At 39.3% G+C, this 13559-nt stretch overlaps 1 protein-coding gene across 7 annotated transcripts in view; it reads right to left on the reverse strand.

Moving 5' to 3' along the window:
* The window catches only part of TASP1 (taspase 1), a 98117-nt gene that overhangs the window by 11360 nt on the left and 73198 nt on the right, over positions 1 to 13559 (reverse strand). For 4 of the 7 annotated variants that reach the window (XM_020801256.3, XM_073003354.2, XM_020801255.3 and 1 more), the window contains one exon: positions 3600 to 3710. The exons of 2 other annotated variants lie outside the window; for them this stretch is intronic. In XM_020801256.3, coding sequence (XP_020656915.1) covers positions 3600 to 3710 — 111 coding nt within the window. Of the gene's footprint in view, positions 1 to 494; positions 544 to 3599; positions 3711 to 13559 lie in introns of all 7 variants that reach the window. One more of the 7 variants, XR_013543409.1, reaches the window with a different exon arrangement.

The raw sequence follows: 13559 nt of genomic DNA on the forward strand, positions 1-13559 counted from the left end.
GCAGCACCTTACCTTACCAGGCAGTCCAAAGCCTCCTCTGATTGCACTCATTCTAACCACTGGGGCGAAAGAGCTACAAAGAAGCAGCCTCATTGCCTGGTTATCAAATGTGAATTCCCCACCTTTTTTCCATGCCTTCTTCTGTTCATAACTCAAAGCTCCGGCCACAAGTCGAAGCAAAATTTTGCAGCCGCAGTTCGTCATAACTTGAAATGGTCGTAAGTCGGGATGTTCTTAAGTCAAGGCACCACTGTAATTTTAACTGTCTATATTCATTCAATTTATTTTAAACTTCATATTTCCATACATCAAAATTTTCTTTTTTCAAATCTTACGAATATTTAAATAATGTTTATACCTAGGTAATTAATAATTTTGTTTACTTATTTTTCTTAATTATCCATTTTTCTACTTCATCACAATTAAATAACATCTCTTATTTGTTCCAATTTATATATGAACTCATTTATTCCATTTTACATTCTGAAACTTACTAAAATAGTTCGATTCAGTCAAAAAATGTTCACTAGTATGCCTCTTTTACTGTAAGAATAAACATACACATATGACAATAGAATTTATGCTAATCATTAATGGTATTAGACTTGTTTAGAACGCTCAGCTCAAATATTTTGTAAAATTTTCTTCCAAAGCAGTCAAAAGAATCCCTGAAATACTTATCTTTTACTTTTCTGCACAGCATATCCTTCTTTCAACAATCGGATCCCAGACTTACTGCTACTTAGATGAATATGGTGTTGTTGCATGATATAACTGTCTATATAACTACATTTCTGGTGAACTAATTAATTTGTCCTCACTCTAAATGATGAAAAAAAATCCATCTTTGCTGCAGAGGTCTTCAGTCCAGAATATTATTTATTCAGCAAAATATTTACCAATTTCAGATCAGTAAATCAATGTAGTGGTCCTGCTGCCCTAGGAACTGAAGCATCCCTAATAAACTTTCTTCACTCCTGACAAGAAAAAAATAGAAGGCAGAAACAATATACTGAAGAACTATACAGAAGAGATAATGGACTACTTAGAAGAATAATCCTGTGATGAAGAACCTGCAGTTTTAGAAAGGAAAGTAAAAGCTGCTGAAGCTACTCTTAAAGCACGTGGAAGAAATAAATCACCAGATGTAGATGACATACCAATTGAACTATTTCAAGCTACAGATACTGAATCTGTAAAAATGTTCCAATAAATTTGGAAAACAGAGCAATGCCGCCAACATTGGAAATGTTCAATATGTGTTCCAAACTCAAGAAAGGAGACACCAAGGAATGTAGTAACTACAGGACCACATTATTAATTTCCCATGCAGTCAAAGTGATGCTCAGGATGTTGCAAGAAATGCCTGAGGTTTAAGCTGAATTTTAAAAAGGAAGAGGAACTGAAAAAAATGCCCGATTTTAAGTTGAATTTCAAAAGGAGACACTAGAGATCATACTGCAAACATATGTTGGCTATTGTAGCTTACCAAATAATTTCCAATGAAGATCAGTCACAGCTTTTGAATGTGTGAACCATAAAAAGCTACAGATTGTTCTAAAAGAAGTAAGAGTGTTTCAACACTTGACTCTCCTGATGCATAATCTATATTGAAGGCAACAAGCAACTGTAAGAGGAGATACAGAAAAACAAAATGGTTTCCTAGAAGCAAAGGTGTCAGGTAGAAGTTATATAGTTGCATTTTATCTCCCTACCTGTTCAATTTATATGTAATAATATAGAAAGCAAGATCAACTACTGATGAAAGAGGAGTGAACATTGATGGAAGAAACATCAGTGATTTAAGATATGTCGATGACACTGTATGATTGGCAGAAAGCAGCAATGACTTCTGGTGAAAGTGAAGGAAGAAAGCAAGGATGTAGTTGAATATTAAGAAGACAAAGATCATATCTACAGAAAAACTATATAACTTTCATATTGACAATGAAGAAACTGAAGTTATATATCTTGGTTCAATCATAAATTCAAATGGAACTGCAGCCAAGAAATCAGGAGAATACTGAGACTCAGAAGGGCAGCAATGAAGCAACTAGAAAAAGATTATCAAACGTAAGGATGTGTCACTGGAAACACCCAAGATCATGACTGTGTTCCCAGTTACTATGTTTAGATGTGAAAGCTAGACAATGAAGAAAGTCAATAGGGAAAAAAAAGTTTGTTGAAATATGGTGTTGGAAGATAGCTTTTTGGATATTGGGGACATCCAGAAAGACAAACAAGTAGGTCCTACGTCAAATCAAGCCTGAATTCTCTCTAGAAACAAAATAACAAAATTCAGTCTGTTATACCTTGGGCACTTCATGAGCAGGCAAGACTTGCTAGAAAAGACAATAATGCTAGGAAAAGCTGAAGGCAATACTGAATATTTTCCTTATTACCATTATATATAGAAAAGGGGAAGTGCTTTGAGAACTCTGAATTCTCCACTGAAATAGGTAAAAGCAAACACAATGATCAAAGTCCTTAATAGGAGAAGTCCTCAGGAATCAAAACCTAGATTTCAAAATGTTGGCCAAATACAGAGGTAATCACAGAATTGTTCTATCTTTCTGAAGAAACTATTCTCATTGGATTGGGCATTTGAACACTCAAAGGCATTTCTCCAATTCAATTATTCCAATTAAAATTGGGAATAATTCTGTCATTCTACAGAATTATTCCAGATAATAAATTGGGTATTTGTGTGTGTGTAATGTGCGTGCGCACTCTGCCTGTAGTAACAAATTTGACATTTGTGGAGAATAAATATGTATACAGTGGTGCCTCGCTTTATGAGGATAATCTGTTCCAGCAAAATCGCTGTAAAGCGAAAGTAAAAAACCCATTAAAATGCATTGAAAACCGGTTCAGTGCATTCCAATGGGCAAAATACCTCAGCCTTCACGAAGATCCTCCATGGGGCGGCCATTTTCGGGGCCTGTATAGCAAGGAATCCGTCCTAAAACACAGTGGGGAGCCATTTTGCACAGTGGGCGGCCATTTTGAAAACCCGACAATCAGCTGTTTTGATCATCGTTAATCGAAAAATTGGTTCCCGAAGCAGGGAACCGATCGTCGTTAAAAGAAAAAACCCCATACAAACATTTTGCGATCGCTATAGCGATCGCAAAATACTCATCGTTAAGCGATTTCCTCGTCTACCGAGGTAATCGTCAAGTGGGGCACCACTGTAATTGTTTTTATCTGTCTACTTGACAGGTGAAATCTAACTACAGTATGCTGGAGACTGATAGCAAGACTCGTCTAGGCTTCTCCTGAGGAAGTTATGGCAATACTCATCTCCTAATAGGAGACATACTTACAAGTCTTACTCTCTACTGTACAGTTCTTAAGGTTTTCCTTTTCATACATTTCAAAAGTTTCAGAATTCTGGTGACAAATTTAAAACTTAGTAAAGAGGAATAATTTTACAGGGACCAATTAACTGACATGAGTTTTAATTCCTTGATTCTCTTTCTTGGGTTTTGTTTTTATTTTTATTTTTGGATCACTTGGAATCTGTGGCTTACGCAACTATCTCCATCAGTTAGCTTTTGGGTTAACTATTCCTCAATGGCTTCTTTTCACATTCTTACCTAGAAGGGGCTGCTTATCCTGCGAAGAGCTGGGCTCTGCAGAACACTTACAAGATCGAAGCACTATCACTCCTCCAAGAACACCATCTTCATTAGCTAGAAAAGGTGAACCTGAGTAGAAATAGGAGAAGGAGGATGAGAAATATGGGAAATGAATTAGCAAACAGATTTTTAAAAAGTTTGCTGCTATATTCTTTTGAAATAAGTTCAGGTTGGCAAAAAAAAAAAGTTGGAAAATGCAGTACACAAGTTAGTTGTTATAAACTATTAGGGCAACCAAAAGCTCAAACTTGATGCAACTTGATAGTATAGCCAGTTGTAGTTATCCAGTAAATGAGATTTAATCAACAGGGTGAACAAAGTAACATTACAATAAAAAAATGAAGCTGTACTTATTTTCTGCATAAAAATAGCACTGCATGTGTATACAGAAACCAAACAACTGGAAATTTCTTGTTTTCCTTGTCCCTAACACACACCTTTGCATTACACAGCAAGTTAACTGTGGTATCACTTTGTACATTCTATGGAATATCTTGCTTGGTTATTACAAGTACTTCTAAAAGCAAAGTACTATTTGCTTTATTTATTTAAAAAATTTCTATGCCTCCTTTCTCCCTAAAAGAACCCAAGGTAGCTTACATTATTAAATTAGTATTTAAAGCTAAAACAGTAAGTATACAAATATTTTAAAAGGATTAAACAAGTACTATATTAAAATGGTATCTAAGATCAATATTACACCACATTTAAAACAGAGCACAACAACAGTCCATTTTAAAACCCCACTCAGACCACCAGTCATTTAAAACAAGCCTTCCTGAAGAGAAAGGTTTTTGCCTGCCTGCAGAAAGACAGCAAAGATGGGGCCAGCCTAGCTTCCTGTCAGAGGGAGTTCCAGAGTCTGGGAGGAGCAACAGAGAAGGTCCTCTCCTGTATCCCCACCAATCGCACCTGCCAGGTTGGTGGGACTGACAGAAAGGCCTCCCCTGATGATCTTAATGCGCAGGCAGGCTCACAGGCAGAGATGCAGTCTTTTAAATAGCTTGGACCCAAGCCGTTTAGGGCTCTTTAAGTCAAAACCAGCACACTGAATTGTGCCTGAAAATGGATTGGCAGACAGTGGAGATGTTATAACAGATGTGTTACATTTTCTCTGGTACCAGCCCCAGTTAACAACCTGGCTGTGGAATTTTGGACACTTTGGAGTTTCCAAACACTTTCTAAAGGCAGCTCCATGTAGAGTATGTTACAGCAATCCAACCAAAATGCAACTAGGACATGTGTCACCATAGCCAGATCAGACCTCTCAAGAAATGGGCAAAGCTGGCACACTAGTTTCAACTATGAAAAGGCACTACTGGCAAACAATGAAACCCGAGCATCCAGGCTCAGAGATTAATCCAGGAGAGCCCGTAAACTGCATGCCTGTGTTTTCAGAGGGAGCATAACCCCATCCAACATAGGCTGCAACCCTATTCCTCGTTCTGGTTTTTGACTGATCAGGAGCACCTCTGTCTTATCTGGATTGTTTCAGTCTATTTATCCTAATATTATTTATCCAGTCCATTACTGACACGACACTGATTTAGAAATGGACAGCTTCCTTGAGTTTAGATGGAAAAGTGAGATAGATGACCTCTGCCATCGGTTTCATGTAGATATTAAACAACATAGGGGACAAAACAGATCCACGAGGGACACCACAGGCCAAAGGTCACAGTGATGAACAGGAGTCCCCCAGCACCACTCACTGTAAAACAGTGCCTCTAAGTCCCATCCCAGAGAGATGTCAAAGAAAGATGCCACAGTAGTCAATGGTACTGAAAGCTGCTAAGAGATCCAGCAGAACTAACAGGGACACATGCTCCCTTCCAGTTCCCGGCATAGGTCATCCACCAAGGAGATCAAAGGAGTCTCTGCCCTGAAGCCAGACTGAAATGGATCTAGATCATCTATCTCATCCAGGAATCCCTGGAGCTGAGAAGTCAAAAGCCAGAAGAGTATTCTGAAATTATGTCTAAAAGTTTGCTCCTGTGAGTGTAAAGCCCCATAGTACCACAAACCTCCCTTGTTGAAAGGCAAACTGTACCAGTTTCAACAGCTGGTGATTTTGGATTTAATGAAACTTAAAAACAATTCAGCCCCGTGAATTGCCCAGGTTGCTTTCCTGTGTTTAAGCAGTACTGGCAATAAATGGAAAACTATAATCTGTCAGTACCACATTATTAGGGATATCATATACAATATAATAAAATAAATAATTGAGAGCCTGCAAGGACTATTAAGAACGGCCTCCCTTGCCTCCTCCCTGAACTGATCAATGAGGATGGGGACAGTATAGGTGGCTGTGAGCCAGCTGCAGCTGGCTGGCAGAGTGGTCAGCCTCCTACGGCAGGAGAAATGCTCTCCCCATTCCAAACACCTGGGCCCACGGAGAAGAGGAGGGGCCAGGCACACCTCTCAGAGGGGGAAGGTGCTCTGGCCAGGCTAGAAATAGGAGGGGGAGATGAGAGCTCAGGGGAGGAAGAACACGCTGACACCTGGCAGGATGCCTTGGAATTCCTCATTGACAGGAATGAATCCTCGTTACCAGGAGAGGAGCTAGGAGGGAGCCGGAGGTCCTTGCCAACCCGGGAAGGGTGATAATGTGGCATCCGAACCCTGAGAGGCTAAGCAAGGGGTCTGGGAAGGAGAGATTATGGCCTTAGCTCCCATCCTTCCTCAGTTGCTTCCACCAGCTGACTCCCTCGACTGGAGGGAAGCCAGGAGGGGCTCCTGCCTGCCCTAATTGAACAGTTTTCTCCATGTGGACATATCTGGTTAGCTAACCAGGGAGTGAAGGAACTCTTGGCTGGCCCGGGAACTACTCTGTTTCCGGGACTAAGGCCAGAGGCTTGAGGGAGGAGCCTGGCCAACATTGGAAACGAGAGTTTGACGTGGCCTGAGGCTGCAGAGGCATTCATTTCTGTTTCTTCCTTCTGCAAGCCAGAGGGGCATACGGACTGGAGATGCAGCCAACCTCCAGAGGGTGGCCCTGGACTAGATTCTGCTATTGTCCAGAGGGGCATGGTACTGCAAGGAACCCCAGCACCCTGACACCCTACAGGTGCTGACTCTGCAAGAACTTGTGTTTATGCATCATCTTTCCACCTTTCTTTGTTCCTAACGAAGTCCTGATTCTACCACAATTTACTGCCTCATCATGGAGGGAGCAGCGGGGGCCACTCACAGCAGCCCTGACTTTTAACTGAATAATCTTTTTCTTCATGTTGTATTATCCACCCCCCAAATACTGCATCAATATCAGTAGCAGTAGTAGTATGATAACTATCTGACAAGCTCCTAATTTGACGACTATATAGAGACCATTCTCCTACTACCGTATACTGTTTGGGAAATATATTATTCTCCTTCTTGAGAATATGAAGTTAGCTTCCCAAAAACCATCATCTTCCTCTTATTTCAAAAGACACAGGGGAATGTCTTCTTCCTTTTATCATGATTTTGAACAGTTTCTAACACGCTCTTCTATAGGAGACTGTTGTGCTGGTTTGTCAGAATCAGAGAATGAGGTTTTTTTACTCTCTCCCCCCCAATTAATATTCATCTGTATCAATTAAGAGTCCTGGAGTAGGACAAAGCCTCGTCCTTACTTGTTGTGGCTCTGCTCTACTGGTCCACAAGCACTGTTAAGTTTCCTTACAGAGTAAATGCATGATTGTTAGGAATGCACAGTGCCAGGCCCCATGGCAATGCATGTGGCCCCTACTGTCCCTGGGAGGACCACACAGGCTTCCCATATGTGGATCAAGCTACATGTCCGTATGTAGATCCAGTGACATAAGGGTCTAATTAAGCACTAGAGGATCCCCTCTCATACAACTATATACACCCTTGGATCAAAACATTTCCATCGTTTTTCAAAGTCTTGAAACACTCATTTCATGTATGTAAAGAAAATATATGAAAATGATGTTTTATTTGAAATTAAACAGCGAGCCATAACATACAGTACTGGGATTTCTAGAGTTACTATATCCATTACTGAACAAAGATGGCCTGCTGTCTGTTAACTGTCTCTCTCGTGCAGAGGAGTCCCTCAAAAACCAAAATTTAAAATTTAAAAATAGGCAAAGCAGCAGACGATGACAGCCTGACAAATGTTTCCTTTAAAACTCAAAACATACTTTTTAAAGGTGCTACAGCAGAAGCTGTAATTATTTTTAAATTAGCCAAATAAAATTTAAGCATTCCTTTTTGTGTGACTTGAAATTAATATCACACATTTTAAAATGTGGAAAGCATTTTATGGTTTAAACATGACCTAAACATCTTATACCACAGAATTAAATTCAAATGCAACAAGTCAGTTAAGGCCAAACCATCTTTGATCCCGTATTTACTAAATTTAACTACCCAATATATCAGACTATTGAGGAAGACAATAATTTAATTTTAATTTGAGAGAGAGGGGAGAGAGAGAGAGAGAGTCTTCTAGGACTTTTTTTAAAAAAAGTCTCAGATCAGATGTGTTTCTCATGTGTTTTGTTCTGCACAAAGACAATGTTTATAGCCACTGCAAATGATATAGTTAAAATGTTACAAATATGTAAAAAGTAGTTCTGATATGAAAAACTGTTTAAAATATATTTTCAGACCAATATCCTATTGAGAAACACCATGTGCATAAAGACAATTGTGTTTTCACATTTTCCGGCCATCTGCCTTGCTCACAGGTGCACGAGCAGTTGAACACCTTAGGCATGAGATGAACAGCTGGCATGACTGCACACATTACTTGTGTAATTTCTGCTTAATGCCTTGTATTATAAACAAGATTCTGCCCACAGTTAATTTAATTAGATTAGTCGATAATCTTTATTGTCCACTGTCTTGTTTATCCAGGAAGTTTATTCAGATTCTCAGCTGTTGCTGCAAGTGATGCAACTTGATAAGATATTCTCATTACTCAACAGCTCTACCACCATGTATTGATTATCTAGGATGAAATTTACTTCTAGGTGAATTGCATGTTGGACAACACTGTACAGTCACAGAGTAGCACAACCTCAGCACAGCCACTGCAACAAGTGCATGACCTATTTCTTACAGGGATGTGTCAATACATTAATAATAACAAAGACTTATGTAGCAAAGTTGCATTCTCAGGGAAACTGGAAATAAACTTAATAGCAGGCACCAGGCACATTATTACATTCTGACTCATCATGGCACCAATTTTAAAAAGTAAATCAAGATCTAGGATCACTTCTCCATGAAAAGCACCTGGGAACCTTCCACTTGTGCAATGATATGGTAACATCTGGCAGCTAGCATGTATGCAGAAACTGACAGAGCCAGTGTGGTCCCTGAACTAGTGTTCACAATTTATTGAAATGGTTTTATTTGATAAGCCACACTATAGCCACAAGATTCAGTGCCACAGCCAATCATGTGGATTTACAAAATATATATATATATATATATATATATATATATATATATATATACTGAGCTAAAAAAAGGGGGGGGGGTGTTTATCTACTTTCCCATAGTGCTTAAAGCACTCTCTGGGTGGTTTACAACTTAATTGTGTAGGCTACACACTCCATACGTACACATTCAAGTGAGCTGGGTACTCAATTTACCAACCTTGGAAGGATGGAAGGCTGAGTCAACCCCGAGCCAGCTACCTTGGATTGAACGTGAGTCACAAGCAGAGTCTTGACTGCAGTACTGCAGTTTAACCACTGTGCCACAAGTTTCCTAATATGAGCTAATATGATATTGACAGTTATATTATGTACAAGTGTTGTTTTCTCTACTCTGAATGTTTCTATTGAGTTTCTGTTTTTAAGTTGTGATACTGTCAGTTTCTGATGTGTTGCATATATTTTAACTGAAAAGAGCAGGGATATGTCAATACATTTTGTTCTAAAAGGCTGAAGGCACTAGAAATGTAGTATTTCAAGAGAACCATTAATTAGTAGTAATTTTATCTTTTAAGATTACTACATAGCATACAGAGGAATAATTTTTATTACTGATCTACCTGTACAAATTTTATACTAATTGCTAATCAGCTCACCTCACTTTAACTGACAAGGTTCAGAGGTACCAAATATTCTTCCATTCTGTCTGTGTAAGATACAAGTAAAGCCTCCTGCTCTCAAAGGCTTATACCAACATTTTTAATTTATACCAGTATTGTATCCTTATCAATTCCCCACAGAGAATAAGACAAACTCTATTCTCAACACAGCTTTCAGATTTCCCTGGTGTCATTTTTAAACTTTTTAAAAATTTATTTTAGGGAACATCCATTAGAGATCAGTTGCTCTCATTCAAAATCCTACATGCGTAACAACCTTCAGCAACATGAAATAGCTTTCCTCAAACTAACTACTTAGCTAACAACTATGGTATGTTCTACCAGATGTCCTCTTTTTAAAATGTGGAACGCTCCAATGTGCTGGTTCTTGAAATTGCTAATTTAACAGCTCTGTCCTGCAGTAGGATGCTCTACTACTGTCCTGGATCATAGTGAGTTACAGTGGTGCCTCTACTTACAACCATAATCCATTCCAGAAGATGGACGTAACTCGAAACGGCCGTAAGTCAAAGCACCATTTCCCATAGGAATGCACTGAAATGAAATTAATCCGTTCCGGCCGAAGGAAAAAAATCACCAAAAAAACCCACATCACTGCAAGACTCATTGGAAACATGATTAATCCCTTCTGGCCGAAGGGAGGCGGAGAAAAGAAATCAAGCATGCAAGACCCATTAGAAATGCACAGAAAACAAATGGAGCAGATTGCAAATGCAAAGAAAACAAAGGAAAAAGCAAGAGAAGCATGCAAGACCCATCGGAAATGGGGAAGCCCCCCCAAAAGCAACCAAACCCCCCAAGACCCACTGGAAATGGGGGCAACAAAAAAACATACAACCCCCCAAGACCCATCGGAAATGGGAAAAACACTCCAAAAAGCAACAACCCCCCAAGACCCATAGGAAATGGGGGGGAACCAAAGAACAAATGCCCCCAAGACCCATCACAGCACAGGACACCTCCGGCTGTGTATTTCAAATGCAAAGTGCATTATTCTCATATAGAATTCATTGTAAGATAGCAGAAGTACCATATGTCTGCTATCTAACTTGTTAGCTCATTTATGCTATAGGTTGTACTTGGGTTTGAACACTTTGTTCCCAGTTCTTTTTGAACCAACACCGCTTGACCTCAACTATGCAAAGGCTATTGCAGGTACTGCACTTTATTAAGTTCAAATTTGATGAGAAAATTTCTGGGCCCATTTCTGAGTCCCAGATTCAATTTCATTCCTGCTTTTCAAATTAAGGCAATGTCACACATGTTTTCCTCTTCACGTGTTATTCCTAACAAAAAGAAAAAATATATGCAACATGATGTGTGACAAGCAAATATATTTTGTGTATATATGAGACAAGTCAAATGCAAACATTATTTGCTAATAGTGAATATGCATCATACACACTTTTTCCTACAAAGAGGAAATACTGTATTTACTGGCGTATAAGACTTTTTTGCCCTGAAACACATGCCTCCAAGTGGGGGGGTCATCTTATACGCCGGGTGCACTTCAGTTGGGATAGACATAGCTGCCCATAGTGGCCTTCCGATGCTCACCTGGTGCCCATAATAGCCTCCCGATGCCTGCCCACCTCATTCTACATACCACCCAGTATCGTGCGGTATCCAGCGCGACCGCGCCGAGCATCAGCAGCGGGACAGGGGTGCCAGCTTTTTCGACGTGACCGGCCCGTTCTGCTCAACGGGAAGCAGCGGCGCTCTGGCCCGCCCCTTGTCTACGCAGAGCTCACACATGCGCACTTGCGCACCAGTGCCGGTCACAGGGAGATGCAGGGGTGGGCCGGAGGCACTGCGGTTGTGCTGCAGCCGTACAATGGTGACAATCAATAGCACCTTTTATTTGGTGTGTGGAAGGTGTGCGGAAGAGGGGGTAGTCTTATACAGCGAGTATATAACAAACTATATTTTGAGTGGAAATGTTGGGGGATCGTCTTATACGCACAGTCGTCTTATACGCCGGCAAATACAGTAGTAGTGTAGAAGAATCATCATTTGTGAAATGGCACAGAAGTTCTTGAATTCAGATATTTTGTTAGCATAAATTGTGAGAGGAATGTAATATAGCAATGACATCAACTGTACCATGAGGAAATTGAACAGCAGCTCAAGAGTGCATGTCACTCCATTTTTCAAAATCACTCAGTTTTTACTAGGACATTTGAAACTTTGAAGTTTGAAATATAAGTATTTCTAACACATTTGTAAGTTGTACAGTACATCCAAGTAATACCTTCATAAATGAAGGTTTACTCAAAGTATATCCTCACACAGGGGCCAGACTGCTATTTCTATATGCCGCCCAGAGACCTTTGGGTAGAGTGGGCGGCATATAAATTAAATAAATAAATAAATAAATAAATAAATTTAACTAGCTCACATATCCTGTGTAGTAAACTGCAACATAGATTTGTATCAACAGAAATAAAAATGTTAGCCAGATTAATTTTCGGCACTGTACTGGGAAAATGCAGGCAACTCACTTTAAAATTAAACCCTACACTATTATTTGGAAAATTATACACAAAAGGGAAGCAGCAGTTTTAGACTTTGCCCCATACTCACCACAACTATGTCCGGTAAGATACTTCACATTTTGTATATTTTTTACAGTCACGGCAATGAACACCGCCGAAGAGACAATCCACTGCTTAGTTTAAAAACTGGTCAACCATGTCCACCAAAGAGCATTGCTACTGCCTTTTACTTATTTAATAAAGGAAATTAGCCAAAGCATATGAAATATATCTACACACTACATTTGATAGCTGCCAAGTTCCATTGCAATTTTAATCATTCTTCATTACACCTGCTGTACAAAATGACACTTCAATTCAAAAGGCAGGCATCAAACACATTATTCCCTCGACTTTATGGTGGGGTCTACACTTTTCCTTATCAGGCCTCTGTAGTTTAGTCAAAGGATAAAAACCAAGATTATTCTGGGAAATGTCAAGATCGTGTTCAGCATCTTACTTTCCACATCACAGCACAGAGGGGATCACTCAGGCAACCCCTTCCTTTTATATTAAGTCAACAGGAATGGTAGATTTTTAGACTGAGCAGAAGAAGCAATGGAGATAATAGCAAAATTCTCCCAAATACAGACAGTTCCCGATTTGTTTAGGTTGCAGCAACAGTGCTATCGTGCTAGACTCCGTTGGAAAATGTTTTAAAATGACTTCTACTTCCATCCCTAATGTAAAAGGCAACCTATAATGGCAACACAGTCTAAGGTAAAATTTGCAACAAATTAAGCTGGACAATTTGCATAAAAATTAAGTTGGGCAATTCTTCATTCATTAGAACTAGCTACAATGTTTTATTTAAAAATGGGGGCGGGAGTTGGTTAAATGTTATCTACTATCAAAGAGACAGAAGTTTCCACATGGCCAGGCTTTTATGCAACTAATATGTTTATTCGCACAACGCATTACATTGATGGCAAATGTCCAAGGGGAATGAAGGATCATGCTAACCCTTCCTTAGTACTAATTATATACTTCAGTTTACTAACTGGATTTCAAAACAATTATTCAAAAAATTCAACAGAATTTCGTCTTGTTCAATTGATGGCAACAAAGGATGGAATATAGAAAACAATGTAGACTTTGAGTTGTACATATCAATACATGGAACGAGGCACTGGAAGAATTTGGTCTTCCACTAAAAAGTATTTTTCCTTGCCGCATTAATGATGTGAACGCATGTGTTCATGTTTCTAGGTCACAACTCAAAACAAAGTGTACTTTTTACTAGGCTTTTATAGGATTCTAAAATTCCATAATCAAAAGACTTCAAACTACCTAATGAGTTTCATGGAGAAA

The sequence above is a fragment of the Pogona vitticeps genome, chromosome 1 (assembly GCF_051106095.1).
Source record: "Pogona vitticeps strain Pit_001003342236 chromosome 1, PviZW2.1, whole genome shotgun sequence".
NCBI classification, from domain to species: domain Eukaryota; kingdom Metazoa; phylum Chordata; class Lepidosauria; order Squamata; family Agamidae; genus Pogona; species Pogona vitticeps.